General features: G+C 47.7%; 1 protein-coding gene across 11 annotated transcripts in view; it reads left to right on the top strand.

Annotated features, from left to right (window-relative positions):
* Nucleotides 1–18943, top strand: part of LARP1 (La ribonucleoprotein 1, translational regulator) — a 134777-nt gene that overhangs the window by 93533 nt on the left and 22301 nt on the right. For 5 of the 11 annotated variants that reach the window (XM_009450030.4, XM_054684736.2, XM_009450023.5 and 2 more), the window contains 7 exons: nucleotides 13732–13793; nucleotides 14052–14117; nucleotides 16026–16200; nucleotides 17014–17142; nucleotides 17219–17419; nucleotides 17519–17681; nucleotides 18594–18738. In XM_009450030.4, the coding sequence (XP_009448305.1) occupies nucleotides 16077–16200; nucleotides 17014–17142; nucleotides 17219–17419; nucleotides 17519–17681; nucleotides 18594–18738 (762 nt within the window). In that variant the 5' untranslated portion in view covers nucleotides 13732–13793; nucleotides 14052–14117; nucleotides 16026–16076. The remainder of the gene's footprint in view (nucleotides 1–13731; nucleotides 13794–14051; nucleotides 14118–16025; nucleotides 16201–17013; nucleotides 17143–17218; nucleotides 17420–17518; nucleotides 17682–18593; nucleotides 18739–18943) is intronic. The other 6 variants (XM_054684737.1, XM_009450025.4, XM_054684739.2 and 3 more) reach the window with 3 other exon arrangements.

An 18943-nucleotide genomic window follows, 5' to 3' on the forward strand; every position in this document is an offset into this window, starting at 1 on the left:
CCAGATGCTCTGTAGACCACAGAAGTGGTATTGCAAGCCTGCTAGCTCACTGATCTACAGTTTCTACAACTGTGAAGTGAGTGTTTTTCAAACTGCCTTCTGCTAAGGAACTCCTGCTGAATGGGAGTCACTCAGTTTAGTAACATTTCTTTTGGAACAGCTCTGCTATTTTTCTTTTCAAGAAATTTAAGTGTTTAATACATACTAAGGAATATAAATCTAAAATAAATATCAAAACAACCCAAGTACAGTCTCGTGTCACTTAACAACAGGGATACATTCCGAGAAATGTGTCATTAGTTGATTTTGTCATCGTATGAACCTAGAGTGTACGTACACAAACAAATGGCACAACGTACTATGGACTTAGGTTGTATGGTATAGCCTGTTGCTCCTGGGCTACAAACCTGTGCAGCATGTTCCTATACTGAATACTGTAGGAGTTGTAATACAATGGTAAGTATTTGTGTATCTAAACATAGAAAAAGTATTGTAGGTCGGCCGCGGTGGCTCATGCCTGTAATCCCAGCACTTCCCAGCACTTTGGGAGGCCGAGGCGGGCACATCGCCTGAGGTCAGGAGTTCAAGAGCAGCCTGGCCAACATGGTGAAACCCCATCTCTGCTAAAAAAAAAAAAAAATGCAAAAATTAGCTGGGCATGGTGACGGACACCTGTAATCCCAGCTACTGGGGAGGCTGAGGTGGGAGAATCAACTGAATCCAGCAGACAGAGGTTGCAGTGAGCAGAGATCACGCCACTGCACTCCAGCCTGGGTGACAGAGCGAGACTCTGTATCAAAAAGAAAAAGTACTGTAAAAATATGGTATAAAATATGGAATAAAAAGTGTTCCTTCTTCATACCTCCTGCTTCACTTTACTAGCCTTAAAATATTTTTAAAGATTTTTAAAAATGGCACACTGACTATAGTCAGTAATAATTTATTGTACATTTAAAAATAACAAAGTGTAACTGAATTGTTTGTAACACAAAGAAAGGATAAATGCTGGAGATGATGGATACCCCATTTACCCTGATGTGATTATTATACCTGTATCAAAGTATCTCATCTACCCCATAAATATGTAAACCTACTATGTACCTACACAAATTAAAAATTAAAATATATAATAAAGTGACACACTGGTATAGGGCAGCTCTATTATAATCTTACGGGACCAACTGTCATATTTGTGGATGGAGATGTCATTATTTGGCTCATGACTATACTTAATGCTGGTTTAAGAAGTGCAGGATGGGTGCGGTGACTCACGCCTGTAATCCCAGCACTTTGGGAGGCCGAGGCGGGCGGATCACAAGTTCAGGAGATCGAGACCATCCTGGCTAACACGGTGAAACCCCGTCTCTATTAAAAATACAAAAATTAGCTGGGCGTGGTGTTGGGCGCCTGTAGTCCCAGCTACTCGGGAGGCTGAGGCAGGAGAATGGCGTGAACCCGGGAGTTAGAGCTTGCAGTGAGCCGAGATCGCGCTACTGCACTCTAGCCTGGGCGACAGAGCGAGACTCCGTCTAAAAAAAAATAAAAATAAAAAAATTAAAAAAAATAAAAGTGCAGCTCTGATTTAAAAATATTAAATATGGTATTGTGGTTTTGGGTAACCCCTGTGAGTTTAACAGTTGAAACTCACTAGGTTACATCAAAATAACTGTTAAGTATGTTAACAGTTAACATACTAAGTATGTTAAGTATGTTAACAGTTAACATACTAAGTATGTTAAGTATGTTAACAGTTAACATACTAAGTATGTTAAGTATGTTAACAGTTAACAAAATAAATGTTAAGTAATAACTTAGAATTACCTAGCAGATTCCTGACTCCACCATTGCTGAGCAAAAAATCTCTGAAGGATGGGACCCAGGAATCTACGTTTTGACAAGCTCCTCACATGGTAATTCGAATGCATGCCAAAAATCTTAATAGCTTATCCTGGAAAGCTGGCTGCATTTATGGAGATCAATGGGTATAAGGACAAAATCACAAGATGTTAGAACTGGAAGGACTGTGGATGATAGGATTCTGCCCACCCCTACCACAGGCCTCTGAATAGAGAGACTGAAGACACTGGAGGGTAGTTCTTGCCAAGCATCCATAGCAAGAGCTCTGGTGTCTGAGCCAGGAGTGTCAACCAGTCGCTTGACTTCTAGCCCAGGGCTCTGGTCACTCTTCCACTTTCAGTTTGGAACATGGGGCAATAGTCTTTCCTAACTATGGTGTCCAGATCTAACAAACTAAAAATACAGGGGACAACCAGTTAAATTTGAATTTTAGATAAATCAAATGTTTAGTATAAGTATGTCCCAGTATTGCATGGGACATATTTAGTCTATAAAATTACTGTTTATCTGAAATTTAGATTTAACAGAGTGTCCTGAATTGCTATTTGCTAAATCTGGCAACCATATTCTCTCCCCGCTTACCCCACCTTTTTTTGGGCACCAGGCAGGTTCAAGAATTGCCCCCAAAGAAATGAAAAATAATTACCATGCATTTATGGTACTATTACTTCATTTAATCTGTTAATCCTGTGAGCTAGCTGTCATGGACCCCATTAATAGTTCAGGAAAGTGAGAGGTTAAGTCTGACTCCTGGGATCATCTCTGTAAGCTGTCATTTTGCCTCCTCATGAACCTAGTTGCTTGGCTCTCATTGATGTGTGGCCCAGTTAATGCCTATCAAGTTACAAGCTACATGAGAGATTGCTCAGTTTTGACTCATCTGCCCCGGCCTTGTGAGTTACTTAATTGATGATGGCTGTTGGTTAGTACATCCAAGAATGGACTCCAGAGTCCACACTGTTAACTGCTGCTCTAACCTGTCTCTTAACTCAGTGGCATAGTAAATTGTTGGTAGGGTGGCTTTGGGATAGGGGTCGGACCCCCTCTACATTCTCTCTCTTTTTTTTTTTTTTTTTTTTTTTGAGATGGAGTTTTGCTGTTGTTGCCCAGGCTGGAGTGCAGTGGCGCAATCTCGGCTCACCGCAACCTCCACCTCCCGGATTCAAGCGATTCTCCTGCCTAAGCCTCCCGAGTAACTGGGATTACAGGCATGCGCCACCACACCTGGCTAATTTTGTATTTTTAGTAGAGACGGGGTTTCTCCATGTTGGTCAGTCTGGTCTCGAACTCCTGACCTCAGGTGATCCGCCTGCCTCAGCCTCCCAAAGTGCTGAGATTACAGGCGTGAGTCACTGTGCCCAGCCCCCCTCTACATTCTCTAAAGGGGTGTGCTGGTGCCTTGAGAGCATCCGTGTGCAGGGGTGGGGAGTCTGCAGGTGGGGCAGCACCCTGGCTGCTGAGCCTGTCCTGTCTCCATGTTTGTAGCATCCCAGGGCTTAACTCTTTCCCAGTTGGGGTGTAGCATGTGACACTGAAGGAGCCTGTAGGCCATCCTGAACTCACTGAGAGAGGCAAATTAGCAGCTCCTGGGAAGCAAGGCTGCCTGGCCAGGCTGGCCTGGATTGGGGGAACTAGTTGCTACTCGAGAACTCCAGCTTCCTATCTGCTTTTGGGATGACCCTCCCTTGAAAGTCCCTCCCACTGCTGTGGAATTTTCAGGCTACCAAATGTGCCCAGCCTGCCTCTCAGGATAGACAGACAGTGAGATAAAGATCTCCAGGGCCCACTAAGTCTTCCAGAGGGAGCTGAGACATTCAGCCTTCCCTGGCAGGGCCTCAAAGAGGAAAAAAGGGATTGGAAATGGGGCCCCTCTCAGAGCCACTTCAAAACACCCTCCCCTGTGGTCATGTGTTTCAGTTCCACGTGAGTAGTTTTTCTTGACAGTATCGGTAATTTTGGGGAACAGTTCCTGTGACACTTTGGGTCCCTAAGGCCCTGCCCTGACCCTGTGAGTGGATATAGTTAGGCACAGAGTATATTTTGTTGAGCAGATATTGGCTTCCTGGTTTGCCAAAGAGCTCTAGATTGGGAGACAAGAACTTGATGTGCCAGTGCCAGCTCTACAGCAAATCACTGGTGACTTTGGCCTCTCCTGGTCCTCAGTTTTTCTGTATGTACAATGAGATTCTCAAGTCTTTCCAGCCCTGACTTGGTCTGGGATCACCCTCTCCACTTCAATAATGGGAATAATCCAAAGTAATTTTTTGGGGATTCAGAAGCCTCTTCCAACAAAGGATGCCCTAAGATTGGAAGGACAATAAAAATGAGTTTGTGGGCCGGCCGCGGTGGCCCATACCTGTAATCCCAGTACCTTGGGAGGCTGAGGCGGGTGGATCACTTGAGGTCAGGAGTTCAAGACCAGCCTGGCCAACATGGTGAAACCCCGTCTCTACTGAAAATACAAAAAATTAGACAGGCTTGGTGGCTCGCGCCTGTAGTCCCAGCTACTCGGGAGGCTGAGGCAGGAGAATTGCTTGAACCTGGGAGGTGGAGGTGGCAGTGAGCCTAGATTGTGCCACCCACTGCACTCCAGCCTGGGCAACAGAGTGAGACTCCGTCTCAAAAAATAAAAAAATGAGTTTGTGTTACCTGAGGTGGTGGCTGGCCACCAAGGACAGGAAGAAAACCTCTGAGCTTGGCAGCCTCCCACATCAGGGTAATGGAGTCAGGTGTGCATGTAGTTGTGTGTGCCTAGCAACCTGCCTGAGACAATTGGCTTCTGAAGTCCAGGGCCTAGGAGAGCCCAAGGGAGCCCCGCAAGCTGATTGTGCATAGCTCATTTAACTGGGAATCATCATCATACCTACCTTCTAGGCTCACGCCTGTAATCCCAGCACTTTGGGAGGCCGAGGCGGGTGGATCACGAGTCAGGAGATCGAGACCATCCTGGCTAATATGGTGAAACCCTGTCTCTACTAAAAATACAAAAAAATTTGCTGGGCATGGTGACACACACCTGTAATCCCAGCTACTCGGGAGGCTGAGGCAGGAGAATGGCGTGATCCTGGGAGGCGGAGCTTGCAGTGAGCCGAGATGGCGCCATTGCACTCCAGCCTGGGTGACAAGAGTGAGACTCCGTCTCAAAAAAAAGGAAAAAAAAAAAAACGGAAAAATAAATGAGCTACTACATGTAAAAAACTTTGGCATCATGCAAAGACATTGTAAGGCAAGCTTGTCCAAAGGACGGCTTTGAATGCGTCCTGACACAAATTTGTACTTTCTTAAAACATTGAGATTTTCTTGCAATTTTTGTTTTTTAGGTTCATTAGCTATCATTAGTGTTAGTGTGTTTTACGTGTGGCCCAAGACAGTAATTCTTCCATTGTGGCTCAGGGAAGGCAAAAGATTGGACACCTCTGTAGTAAGCTCTCAGTAATTGATTGCAGTCTAGTGGAGTTGAGATACACAGAGATGCAACCATTTCAGGCGATAGAGAGTGCCCTGAAGATCTTAAATTGTAGACTGAATTAGAACTTGATCCAGAGTTGCTGGTTTTGTGGCACTTTACATTGGGCAGTCAGGAAGCCTCCTGAGGAGAATTTATATTGAGATCTGTGACTAGATCTGAGGAGTCAGTCATCTTGCTCTTCAACATTGTGACCTTGGGCGAGTCCCTTCCTTCAGTTTCATTTTCTGGACAACTGGAATAATTGTGTCTTTTTGAGATAATTAAGTAAAATATACACAGCAACTTAGATCAGTTTTTGGTACCTAGTCTTTATGCAGTAAAAGGTGATTATTATTACTGTTCTAACTAGAACCAAATGTGCTCTTTAGAAAAGGCTGGGTTAGGGAGCTGGCACTTGGAGGCCAGGAGCTTTAGTGGCTGCTGATATATTTCAGCTGTGTTGATTATTGATCAGCTTTGAAGCAAGATTTCAGGGACTGGTACCAGCAGTGGGAGTGGCCACAGCCACCCAAGGGTGGCTGGGTTCACATCTGGGCAGGGAGAGTGGGAGCACTGGGCCACCTGGGTCACCACAGGCTAAAGATAGTCAGCTGGGGCTGGGCCTGGGCTGGGCCAGGCTGGCCAGCATCATGTGACTGGAGCCTGGCCCACCCTTGCTCCTCCTCCCGGGCCAAGGGGATGCAGACTGCACTCCTGAGCTGACTGGTGGTCTGCAGCTTCCTTTCAGCGGGAACTCAAGATGATCTGACCTTCTGAACATTTCTCTCCTTCCCTTTCTCTGCCCACTCCTCTCCCTAAGAATGCCCTTCCAGCCCCTCCTGCATTTCATCTGCAGGTCTAGGGAAATTTGGGTGGGAGGACTGGGCAGAGAGGCCTCTGAGAGATGGTACCGACAGCAGCAGCTGGTGACCAAGGTGAGGAGGGCTAACATGGCATTCTCTTTACTCCATAGAAGAATGTTCCTGCTTAGGGGGTCCTGGGGTCAGTCAGTATGGGAGGAAAGGCCTGTGGGTCTCCAGGCTCCCCTCTATGACTCCACCCCATCCCCAGGATGAATGACAGCTGAAAGTAGCCAGGCTTTTCAGATAATCTGTCCCCAGGCTGGCCTGGGAGGGACAGGCACAGGTGGGTAGTATAACCCAGGCACTCTTTCCTCCCTTCACCCTCCCTTCAGATGGTATTGCTGCCTTCCACAGTCAGGGTCCCTGGACACAGGCTTAGGGAGATAGTGGTGGCCTTCCTTATATCTGGGGGCTGAGGGTGGGGCACAATCCATGTCAGCTGTATCCCCCTGAGCAGCCTCTGGGAGAACTGAGAGGAACTGGGAGGTGGGTCTGGAAGGAATGTCTCTTTCTTCATAGTGCTGCCAGTGCCAGAGTGCTGGAGTTAGACTCAAACTGGGTGTGCTTGGTGGTAGTTTCCCTTGCCTCTCTGGGTAGGGAAACTAGGCACTTCCAACCACCGAGGTGCCACTTGTCCAGCTGTTAGCTTAGGCTTCCCTGCGACAGGCTTTGGTTTTCCCCAGTATGTAGAATGATGCCCAGGCATCCCTGCTATTGAGAAACTGTCCTGTTGGCTACAATAAGGTTGTAACTTATACCCCTTAGCTTCTCTTCCACCTCCTTTTAGTGGTTAAGAGCACAGGTTTTAGAGTCAGACTGCTTGGCTCCAAATCCTGTTCCTCTCTTTGCTGGCTGTTATCTTGGCAAATAACCTTTCCACCATGTGTCTTGGGTTCCTCGTTTTAAAATGGGACCAATGAAAGAAACTAATTCAACACGATCAAGATTAAGAGAATCCATGCCGAGAGTTTAGAACAGTGTGTGGTATCTAGTAAATGCTCACTACATATTATTTACACGTGTAATTCGTGCATCTGCGGTTTGCTGCTAGCATTTCTTGTGCTTTGGTGAGAAATCTCAGTGGCTGAGATCTGTCTTTCTGTTCTCACACCTGTAGACCCAATATTAGTAAGGAGGGTGACGCTGGGGTAGAATGGTAGGTAATGCTCCCAAGGGTTATACAACTGGTGAGTGTTGCATTCTGGACTGAGGCGCAGCACTGATATCAGGCAGTTGGGTTGCCTGTGAGTCAAAGCTGGGCTAGGGCCTGCGTTCCTCTGGGAGCCAGCAGTTTCTAGGACACTAGCAGTTTCTCTGTATTTGGGAGGGCCCCAGCTGAAGGCTAAGGTTTGAGGCTATAACCTCAGGAATTAGCACTTGACAAGCAAAGCCTCTTCTGGTGTGAAGTCGCTATTCATTAAACAAGTGTCTGCTGTGTTGCCAGGCCCTGAGCTAGACACTGGGGTACTGCTGTGAAAGCAGCCCTGTGGTCCCTGCCCCCAGGGGAGGGGCAGATAAGTAACCAGCCAGTTAACATTTACAATACCGTGGGAGCACATAGCAGGGTGCTTCACCACACTTGAGGTCTGGGAGGTCTACCCGAAGGAGGTCGACCTAACGGCCAAGTGTATGGTAGCAGATGGGTGAGTGTGAATGTAATACAGCCCCTAAACCCAACAGATTACCTTGTTCTCAAGGTAGTAGTTCTTAGCTCTCTGGTAAACAGCCTTTTCAGATGCCAATCTCCAGGAGATGATACCAGTCCCCAAATAAGCATTTGGTCTTCCTAATTTTCCTGGCAGTGTTCAGGCCTGAAATCTGGTAGTCCTTCTAGTCACCCACTCTGGGTCCTGAAGGCTTTCTTTGAATAGCTCAGCCTTTTCTCACCTTTCATGCACAGGTCCCTCAGTTTTAATTCTAGCTTGTCTCTGCCTCTTACCAGATCTTTTTACTGTGACCTGATGAGTTTGAATCACCCATGTGCTTTCTGTTGGTTGAACCAAGTTCTTGCTCCTCAGACCTTCACATCTGGAACCTCTGGGTAGTTTTTTTTTCAAAGGTCGGCAGCCTTAGGATCTTTTGAGAACAAGACAATAGTGAAAACACTTTCAAATCTTTTTACCTGGCTGTGTACTGGCCAGGGTTATGGGTTTAGTAGGCCGAGAGAGACTCCTTGAGCCTGGCCTGTTTTCCTTTTCTGTTCTGAGTAAAAAGTGGAATGACTGAATTTCAACTGAAAGGGAACTCTTGTCAGCCTTCCCCATGTTCTTCCTTCCTCCCTAACAAAGCAGGGCTTTATGTCAAAGCACCCCTGGGGGACCTGTGATAAATTCCCCCATCTGTCTTTCCTCATTTTAAACTACAAAGTTCGGAAGCCTTCCTCTTTCCTGGGGAAACTTGCCCTGGGGCCCAGGTGCCTCCTGTCTCTGAAGGGCAATGTGGTGGTGTGGTATCCCCATCCAGTGGGCATGGATTACCGCTCAGAAGAGCCAGGTGAGGTGGGTGGCCTCATTTGCAGTCCGGACTGTATGAATTGAACCAGTTAATCCCCCCAAGAGTTTTCCTGTACATTCTGATTCTTTCATTTTGAGAGATGATTTGGTGTATCTCCCCCCATCCCCATCTCTATCTCAGAGTGAGGGTGGCGATTGCTTGGAAATAGTAAGCTTCCTTTGTGAATTGTAATATTAGCATTTGTTGGGCATTTATTGTGTGCTAGGTACTCTTAGTATGCTCTGTTCGTTTAACTGTTCCAGCAGCCATGTAACTATGACTTCAATTTTACAGAGGAAGGTGAAGTTCAGAGGGACCCTGTGAGGAGCACAGTAGGTAGGGACTCCACCCTAAGTCCATCCCATAGCAAAGTCCATGTGCTTAATGGGGCCCTCTGACTTTCCTAGGTGGTCTTTGAATGAGGGGGTGTTAGACACACTTGAAAATAGAGGCTTAAAGAATCTCGGGGTTAGACATTCGAGGTTGTGTGGTCATTAACCACTCCACTTTACAAAGGAGCCGCCATCCCTACTCCAACCATCCCAGTTAGTAATTCCTCTCTGCCCTGCCATTCCTCAGCACCCACCTTCTACCCCTCATTTCTCTTCATCCTTCATTAGCAGTAGTAGCATCAGCTCCCTGCTCCTTGACACTCAAAATAACCTTAGGTAATCCAAGTGAAAATAGTGGGTTTGCCATGCAGATAGTTGCCAGAAAAGTCCTCTAGTGTTCTCACCACCACCATATTCAGATTGCTTCTTGCACATAGCAATTTTGGTATGCTTCACTTTTTTTTTTGAGATGGAGTTTCACTCTTGTCACTCAAGCTGCAGTGCAGTGGCGCGATCTTGGCTCACTGCAACCTCCGCCTCCCGGGTTCAAGCGACTCTCCTGCCTCAGCCTCCTGAGTAGCTGGGAATACAGGCGCCCACCACACCCGGCTAATTTTTTGTATTTTTAGTATAGACAGAGTTTCACCATGTTGGCCAGGCTGGTCTCTAACTCCTGACCTCAGGTAATCTGCCCGCCTCGGCCTCCCAAAGTGCTGGGATTACAGGCGTGAGCCACTGCACCCGGCTGGTATGCTTCATTTTTAACAAAGGCTTGTGTGTATTTAAGAAGCCCCTGGACCCCCTGGAACTAGAATTACCAGAATTAGTACTGGCTCCTGGCTATGGTCCTCTGGGACAGAAGGTGGTTTTCCTTCTCTTCCAGATACGCTTTAGGCCTGGTTTGCCTTAGTTGAGGAAGAAGACCCTCCTAGGGACTCTGTCTGCCATCCACCCTGCTACAGGCTGGGCCTCGGAGACCTGTGGACAGATAAGCTGCTGGGCCCAGTCATCAGTAACTGTTTACTCAGAAAAACCAGGGAAGTGCTCTAAGATTACACTAAGAAGGCTTTTGACCCATTCCTCACCAGTAGACACATGGAAACCATTGGGCTCCATGGAATTTCTGGTGAGCTGTTGAGGAGCTCTGGCAAGGGAGTCAAGACCTACAGCTCTCATCCTGGCTCTGCAGCTAGTCTTGAGGAAGCCCCTTCCCTTTTTCTGGCCTCAGTTCCCTATCTACAAGTTGAGTGGATTAGAACTATGGTCCCTTCATTCTATAATTGTTTTCTTTTTTTTGGTGGGGGGGATGGAATTTTGCTCTTGTTGCCCAGGCTGGAGCACAATGGTGCAATCTCTGCTCACCACAACCTCTTGCCTCCTGGGTTCAAGCTATTCTCCCACCTCAGCCTCCCAAGTAGCTGGAATTACAGGCATGTGCCACCACACCTGGCTAATTTTGTAATTTTAGTAGAGATGGGGTTTCTCCATGTTGCTCAGGCTGGTCTCGAACTCCGAACCTCAGGTGATCCACCCACCTCGGCCTCCCAAAGTGCTGGGATTAAAGGCGTGAGCCACCATGTCTGGCTATAACTGTTTTCTTGACCAAGTGAATGGTGTTTCCTGACTGGGCGTTGGGTCAGTGGCAGCAGGCATGCAGGTTTCAGAATGCAGGGGTAGAAGGAGGAGAATTATCCCCTGATTTGGTTGGGATGGTGCTGGACATGGGGATTGGTGCCTGTGCAAAGGATTGGTTTGCATTGGCGGCCATTACAGATGCCAGGCCCAGCTGAACCTGTATATTCTGTGTGTGCTTGTGTGTACCTGTGTGCACGTGTGCACACGTGCTCCAGTGGTTACCTGGTGAGGGTTGGTGGCTGAGATGGATAATTGAATTCATCAGAAAGCCTAGTCTTCTTTCTGGTCTCTTGCAGGGCCTGATGGCAGCTCATCTGAGCCATTCTGGGTTTCCTTGAAGCCCAGTAGGATTTTAACAAATCTATGAATTTTAGATTTTAAAGGCAGAAGTGGCTCTTGCTCCCCATTGGATTTTTCTGCCTTTCTGGGGGTTTTTTTCTCCTTGTTAGGGGCAACCTGAAGCCCTACCTGGGAGCAGAGAAAGAGCAGGGCACTGTGGGTTTTCAGGACAGAGGAACCTGGGGATGGACCTTTTTCAACAAACTCACACAGGACTAATTTAAGAATATTCATGTGTATGCTCAGACTGTTTGTATTCTCATCAGCTTAGGATTGGTGGCAGACTAGGGAATCAGTGAGGTCTTTTCATGGCAGGAGGGCTCTCACTTTGGAGACTGAGCTTTCAATACTTTACCATCTCCTTTTGTGATCAAACAATGATCTGACTTTGCCTCACCTTTTTAAGGAAAAGTCTTCAGGAATACCTTGCCCTCTACCTGATTTCTCTTTATAACATCCTGTTAGTGAAGTTGGCGTTGGTGGTACACAGGCCCTTTGGCCTGCTCTCCTGGTAGCTTGCACACAGTGTTGCTGGGTACTGGGAGAACCAGCCATAGTGTAGGTATATATGAACCTGGTCCTGGTTTGAAGCAGAAGAAGATTTTGTCACGGGACTAGATGGTATTAGGTTCATCCAGGCTAACCCAGGAGTCCCAGGAGTATAGGTGCAGAATGGCCCCTTGGGCCTAAGAACTCTATCCTCTTGGGATTGAGATTTTCTGGTTCACCATTGCCCTGTGCTGGGGGTGTGGGATGCTGTTGGCTGGGTTCCACAGCTCCAGCTCTCAAAGGCATGTGGGGTATCTTGAGGGGGTAGTGGCTCCGGTAGGGGGTGGAAGCCAGGAGAGCAGTGGCCTCACAGTGAGGAGTCAGGCAAGGACACTCTCTACTCATTAAGGGAACATGGGTCTGATCAAGGAGTTAGAACATTCCTTTCCAAGCCAGCCGGGCAAATTTCTCTGCTGCTCGGGGTTTGGGGGCAGCTCTCGCCCTGGCATGGCTGGCCAACAGTACAGGCAAAGTGATAGGGGAGAAGTCGGTGAGCAGAGCCACAGGATGTATCTTTTCCTGTGGGTTTCTGGGGGAGGAAGGGGCACAGAAATTCTTGTTTTTCAGAATGGTGTTGGGAAAAGAAGTGTGGATGTAGAAGGGACTGGACCTACTAGAACAACTTCCTTAAAAAAAAAAAAAATTAAGACATTTGTTTTTGATAAAATCCCATGTCTGTCTTTGTTGAAAAACTGAAGTCCCTGTAAATGTTATATTTAATTCCTGATAGTTCTTACATGTCGTTCTAGAGTTTGTACTGTATGTGTGTGCATGTGCACATTTTTGTTTTACAAGAAGGATTTTAAAAAAACTTTAGCCAGGCGTAGTGGCTGACGCCTGTAATCCCAGCACTTTGGGAGGCTGAGGCAGGTAGGTTACTTGAGGTCAGGCATTTGACACCAGCCTGGCCAACATGGTGAAACCCATCTCTACTAAAAATACAAAAATGAGCTGGGCATGGTGGCGCGCACTTGCAGTCCCAGCTACTTGGGAGGCTGAGGCAGGAGAATCACTTGAACCTGGGAGGCAGGTGTTGCAGTGAGCCGAGATGGCGCCACCGCACTCCAGCCTGGGTGACAGAGTGAGACACTGTCTCAAAACAAACTTTTTTTTTTCTTTTTTCTTTTTTTTTTTTTTGAGACAGTCTTGCTCCGTCGCCCAGGCTGGAGTTCAATGACGGTATCTCGGCTCACTGCAACCCCCACCTCCTGGGTTCAAGTGATTCTCCTGCCTCAGCCTCCCAAGTAGCTGGGATTACGGGCGCCCACCACCACGCCCAGCTAATTTGTTGTATTTTTAGTAGAGACAGGGCTTCGCCATGTTGGCCAGGCTGGTCTCAAACTCCTGACCTCGGGTGATCCACCTGCCTTGGTCCCCCAAAGTGCTGGGATTACAGGCGTGAGCCACTGCGCCTGGCCACAAACAAAGTTTTCATTTATTGTGTCCGTCGTTTTATATTAGTAGAGATCATTATCTTTTTCATAACTTTTCTAAAAATGGATGAACTTTAGTCAGTCCCCTATTTTGGGGTATATAGTTTGTTTTCCATTTTTTGAAGTTATAAATAATATTTTAGTAGGACATCTCTGTACATAACTCTTGTCTAATTTGTATCATTAGGATAAATTCTTAGAGGTAGGACTGTTGAGTCAAGTGGGAGCCCACTTTTTCTTTGGAAGCTGAGAAGGCAGACAAAAATGTTTCCTGAGCAGCTGGCCCTGGTGTGGTCCCTAGATTTTTTGATGGCTCACTTAGAGTTTTTACTTTGCCTTCCCAATGATCACTAGTCCTGGTCTGCTCACATCAAACTTCTAGAATGTTAGGGCCAGAAATGATCTTTCAGACATCTGCCATGATTCAGGAGCCCTGAGTTATAGTGCTGACTCTGGTGGCATGGACTTCTTTCTCCAGGCCTCAGTCTCTGTTATGGAACTGTGCTCTCTGAGGGCCTCCCACCTGAGTCTGGACTTCTTGGGTTTTGGCTGCTGGCTGCTGGCTCTTTGCATGATCGCGCTTTCTGTGACTTCTTCAGGAGTGGGCTGGTAAAATTGTTATTGGTGTTTGAGCACATGTCTTTCCCCTCTCTACTGTGTCTTTCTCCTTTGGGAACTTGCAGGTTGCTAGGTGGAGTGGGGACGGTGATGAGGGTGAGGAGCTGGCAGTAGCCCCCTCACATGGGCTTTGCATTACTAACTCTCCCTTCTTGTTCCCACAGAACACTCTGCTCCAGCCAAGGTGGTGAGGGCAGCTGTTCCTAAACAGCGCAAAGGCAGCAAGGTAAACAATAACAGTGGGCAACCCAAGGGGACTTTCTGGAGTTGGTGGCCTCTTTCCTGTTCTAGTGAATGCTCCGGGACTGCCAACTAGTTCTGGATTGTCTGTGAATTGCAGGGGAGCCCCTTCTAGGTATCCAGTGTGAATGGTCCTGGTGAACAGACTGATTTGGCCTCTGATGTCTTGGTGAAGCTTGGGTTGGGGGCTGAATAGCAAAGACAGGGTCACTCCTGGGGCCCTCATAGTGTATGTTCCCTGCAGGTTGGTGACTTTGGAGATGCAATCAATTGGCCCACACCTGGAGAGATAGCCCACAAGAGTGTTCAGGTGAGTCTGTGTGGAAGGATAGGCAGGTTTGAAGTCTCTTGCCATACACACATTTAGCTCCTCAAGCTTCCAGAGAGCCTCAGCTCTTACCTTTCTCAGTTTTCATTCTTTCTTTCTTTTTCCCCCCAACAGAGTTTCACTCTTTTTGCCCAGGTTGGAGTGCCATGGTACAATCTCAGCTCACTGCAACCTCCACCTCCTGGGTTCAAGTGATTCTCCTCCCCCAGCCTCCCGAGTAGCTGTGATTACAGGCGCTCACCACCATGACCGGCTAATTTTGTATTTTTAGTAGAGACAAGGTTTCACCATGTTGGCCAGGCTGGTCTCGAACTCCTGACCTCAAGTGATCTGCCTGCCTCAGCCTCCCAAAGTGCTGGGATTACAGGCATGAGCCACCGTGCCCGGCCTCTCAGTTTTTTTTTGTTTTTTGTTTTTCTTTGAGATGGAGTCTCGCTCAGTCACCCAGGCTGGAGTGCAATGTTGTGATCTCGGCTCACTGCAACCTCCGCCTCCCAGGTTCAAGCGATTCTCGCTCTGTCACCCAGGCTGGAGTGCAATGGTGTGATCTCAGCTTACTGCAACCTCCACCTCCCAGGTTCAGGTGATTCTCCCGCCTCAGCCTCCCGAGTAGCTGGAATTACAGGCACCCACCATCATGCCTGGCTAATTTTTGTATATTTTAGAGACGAGGTTTTACCATGTTGGCCAGGCTGGGCTTGAACTGACCTCAGGTGATCTGCCCGCCTCGGCCTCCCAAAGTGCTGGGATTATAGGTGTGAGCCACCGTCCCCAGGCCCCTAGCCTCTGTTTTCTAAACTTAGTGGTTAATAGAATCTGAGCAACATTGAAATAGCTAAGAACTGTCATCATTTAAACCTTTGCTTTGTTAGAGACTGCCAAGTACAGTTTTCCTCTGTTATACATGGCGGGGCTGGTGGCAGGTGTTGGTTCTGGGACCCCTGTGCATACCAAAATCTTTGCATACTCAAGTCCTGTAGTTGGCCCTGCAGGACCTACATATATGAAAAGTTGGCCTTCCGTGTATGCAGGTTTCACATCCTGCTAATACTGTATTTTTGTTCTGCATTTGGTTTTTTAAAGTCCTGTGTATAAGTGGACCCACACAGTTCAAAGCCATTTTATTCAAGGGTCAGCTGAATTGCCTGTTCGTCATCTCATCTAACCCTCACAGTGACTCTGAGATAGGTCCTTTTATAATCCCCATTTTACAGATGAAGCTGCTGAGACTTGCAGAGGTTAATTACTAGCCCTTGATGGCCAAGTGGGGATTGGAAGTCAGGTGTGTTGTATTATTCCCCAGCCTGTGTTCTCCATCACTACGCTTGGGTTTTCTGAGTGAAGTAGGAGAGTGGTCATTAGGCCAAGCACCGACCTCCAGACCACATGTCTTGGGGAAGCTTATAAAATTCTCTTGGGGCCTAGCAAAGAGAGGACTCCTAGTCAGTTCTCTTCTTCCCAGCAGTTTTGTTCTGGCCAGTGACTTAGAGTCTTTACTCACTGGCTGTGGCCGCTTTTACTTCACAGACAGAGTTGTTGTTGATAGGCCAGGGGGCATCTCTTCCTTCCCACAGACTACCTAGACAACATGGCCCTGTTGCAGGGAATAATTTTGCCCCCGTGAGCCTCAGCACCGCTGTCCTGAAGGTTGTCTCTGTCACTTAGACTTGGAAGCTGGAGAGATAAGTTGCCTTCCCACCTTCTGGCCTATTTGACCATGCTTCCCAGTGAAACCATCTCAGGTGTGAAAATGACCTTAGAATACATCCCATCCAGCCTGCCATTGCATGCTGTGGCTCCTGCCTGCCCTTCCAGTGACAGGGAGTGCCTTCCCTCCTATACCATGAGGCACTCACACTCACCTCACTGTTACTTTACTTCCTGCTATAGCCACAGTCCCACAAGCCTCAGCCTGCCCGTAAACTGCCACCCAAGAAGGACATGAAGGAACAGGAGAAAGGAGAAGGGAGTGATAGTAAGGAGAGTCCAAAAACCAAATCAGATGAATCAGGGGAGGAAAAGAATGGAGATGAGGATTGCCAGCGAGGCGGGCAGAAGAAGAAAGGTGAGTGACTGGGAGCAGGACTTGGGAGAAGGTGGCAGGGTAGAACTGTGAAATGTCAGGACTCCAGGGGACTGCTGGAGGAGCTTTAGGTGCCACCTCTGAAAAGTCAATGGGGAACTGATGGATGTAGGCTGGTGAGACAGCAGTCTTCAACCATCTGTCATTAATCAGTCCCTCCTCTCAAACACAAGAGTTTTCAAAAAACCTGCTGAAATTTTGGCTTCTCTAATGCTGATCTAGAGTAACCATGGTTTAAACAAGATAAAACTTTCTTTCTTTGATGTAACAGCTTGGTGTAAATACGCCAGGCCTGGTATGGCAACTTCTGAATCCCTTCAGCTTGCTGTGGTACACCGGTTCTTCATATCATCACTGATGGCTTCCTATTTCCTTCTTCTTCTAGCTAGGAGGAAAGGAAGAGGGAAGGGTGGCCCCTTTCCTTTTAGGGACTCAACCTGGAGTTGGTTACTTCAACTTAGCTCTCGTAGGCAGTGTTTTGGCACCTGTCTATAGGGACTCTGGAAAGCATGGTCTTCATTCTGGGCCGCCATGTGTCTGACTCCAGAAGGGGATTCTGTGGCCATGGAGACACTGATCTTGGGAGTTAACGAGGAGTCTCTAACACACTGACGGCCACTGACCAGCTTATTTTAGAGATGAAAAAGAGGGCTAATGTGTGGGAAAGGGATCTGCCCAAGGTAACCAGATTGTGATTTGGGCCCAAGTCCAGGGCAGAAGAGGAGGAGTTGGGTAGAGCTGGCTAGGAGTGGCCTCTCCCTCAAGCCTTTCTCATGTACCTATGCTGTCTCCCAGGAAACAAACACAAGTGGGTTCCATTACAAATAGACATGAAGCCTGAAGTGCCCAGAGAGAAACTGGCTTCACGCCCCACTCGCCCACCGGAGCCTAGACACATACCTGCCAGTCGCGGAGAGATCAAAGGTATGCACTACCCACTATGGAGGGCCTGGACTTGGGAGACACCCTCAGGCCTGACCTGGTACCCCTCTCCCCATAGGGTCTGAGTCTGCCACCTACGTGCCCGTGGCCCCCCCCACCCCAGCCTGGCAACCAGAGATCAAACCGGAGCCTGCCTGGCACGACCAGGATGAGACATCGAGTGTGAAGAGTGATGGGGCTGGTGGGGCGCGGGCTTCCTTCCGTGGCCGTGGACGGGGGCGTGGTCGCGGCCGGGGACGCGGCCGGGGTGGCACTCGAAGTACGTGAGGCCCCTTTGGGCTCCGGGATGTCCAAGGGTGTGCAGCGGGGGTGGTGGGCAGGAATCTCCTCTCCCTCATGGCACCCATTTCCCCCATAGCCCATTTTGACTACCAGTTTGGCTACCGAAAGTTTGATGGTGTGGAGGGGCCTCGTACGCCCAAGTACATGAACAACATCACCTACTACTTTGACAATGTCAGCAGCACCGAGCTTTACAGTGTGGATCAGGAACTGCTCAAAGACTACATCAAGCGCCAGATGTGAGTGCGCGGAAGCCTTCTTACCCTGGAGAAATGAGTGAGAGGTTAGGGGTTGCTAGAGTGTCATAGCTGGGCAGGCCCTTCTGGTGCTTAGCAGCAGTTTCAGCCTCAGGCTGAAAAGATAGCTTTTCTCATTGTTTATTAAAGAAGTGATACCACATTCTCATTGTTTATTACAGAAGTGGTACAACATTTACCTTAAGAAAGTTAGAAACTATACCATTACAAAAAGGAAGGAAAATATTTAGAATCTACCCCCTTCTGTTCTTCCATTTGTAATGACAACATTGAAAGAATACTAACATTTATTGAATCCTTAGTATAGGCCAGGCTCAGTGTTTATTGTTGTAGAGGCATTATCTTAGTCCTGCAGTTCTTATCTGTTGAATTCCTATGAACTGAGTCTTTTAGCCCCAGTTTATAGACAAGCAAACCGGCCCAGTAATTTGCACAGAATCTCACAGCTAGTAAGTAACAAAGCACAGATTTAAATCCTTTTCTGTCCTATTATAGAACCTTTGTTCTTAATCACTCTGATATATTGTCTCTCAGTCCAGTAAGGAAGTCATACAAGAAAATAAATGGTTGCAATAGAGTGTTTATAAGTGTTTTAGGAGCAGAAGAGAAAGTGACCAACAATATTTGGACTGGAATTTAAAGGAGGATGAGGAGTTTGACAGGCATGTTGAGGGGCTTAGGGCAGAGGGAGTGATTTGACCCAAGCAAGGTAGGGTGTCATGAAGGGATCACATCATTTCTTTTCAGCCCTCAACACTGTTGGTATATAGGATAGGGATGGGGTAGGTCAGAGGCTGTGTGAGATTGCTGGGGTGTGTAGCAGAACAAGGAAGGCATACTCATAAAACTGATGCACCAATCCCTTGGTGATAACTACTTCTTCCCTCCACTTAGTGAATACTACTTCAGCGTGGACAATTTAGAGCGAGACTTCTTCCTGCGAAGGAAAATGGATGCTGATGGTTTCCTACCCATCACCCTTATTGCTTCCTTCCACCGAGTGCAGGCCCTTACCACTGACATTTCACTCATCTTTGCGGTATGTCTTCCTCCCTGGAGCTGGGATGCAGGGGAAAGAAAGGTCCTTAGGGAGCTGGAGTTTGGGCCAAGGCAGAAAGCCCTGGAAGAGTCATCATCTGATGACTTCTGCTGAAGTCTCAAGGCTTGGCTAGTCTCCTCCTCTCCCTCCTTCCTTCCTTTCTCTCTCTCTCTTGCTCATTATGGAAAATGTCAGACACTTAACA

Source organism: Pan troglodytes, chromosome 4, assembly GCF_028858775.2.
Source record: "Pan troglodytes isolate AG18354 chromosome 4, NHGRI_mPanTro3-v2.0_pri, whole genome shotgun sequence".
NCBI lineage: Eukaryota > Metazoa > Chordata > Mammalia > Primates > Hominidae > Pan > Pan troglodytes.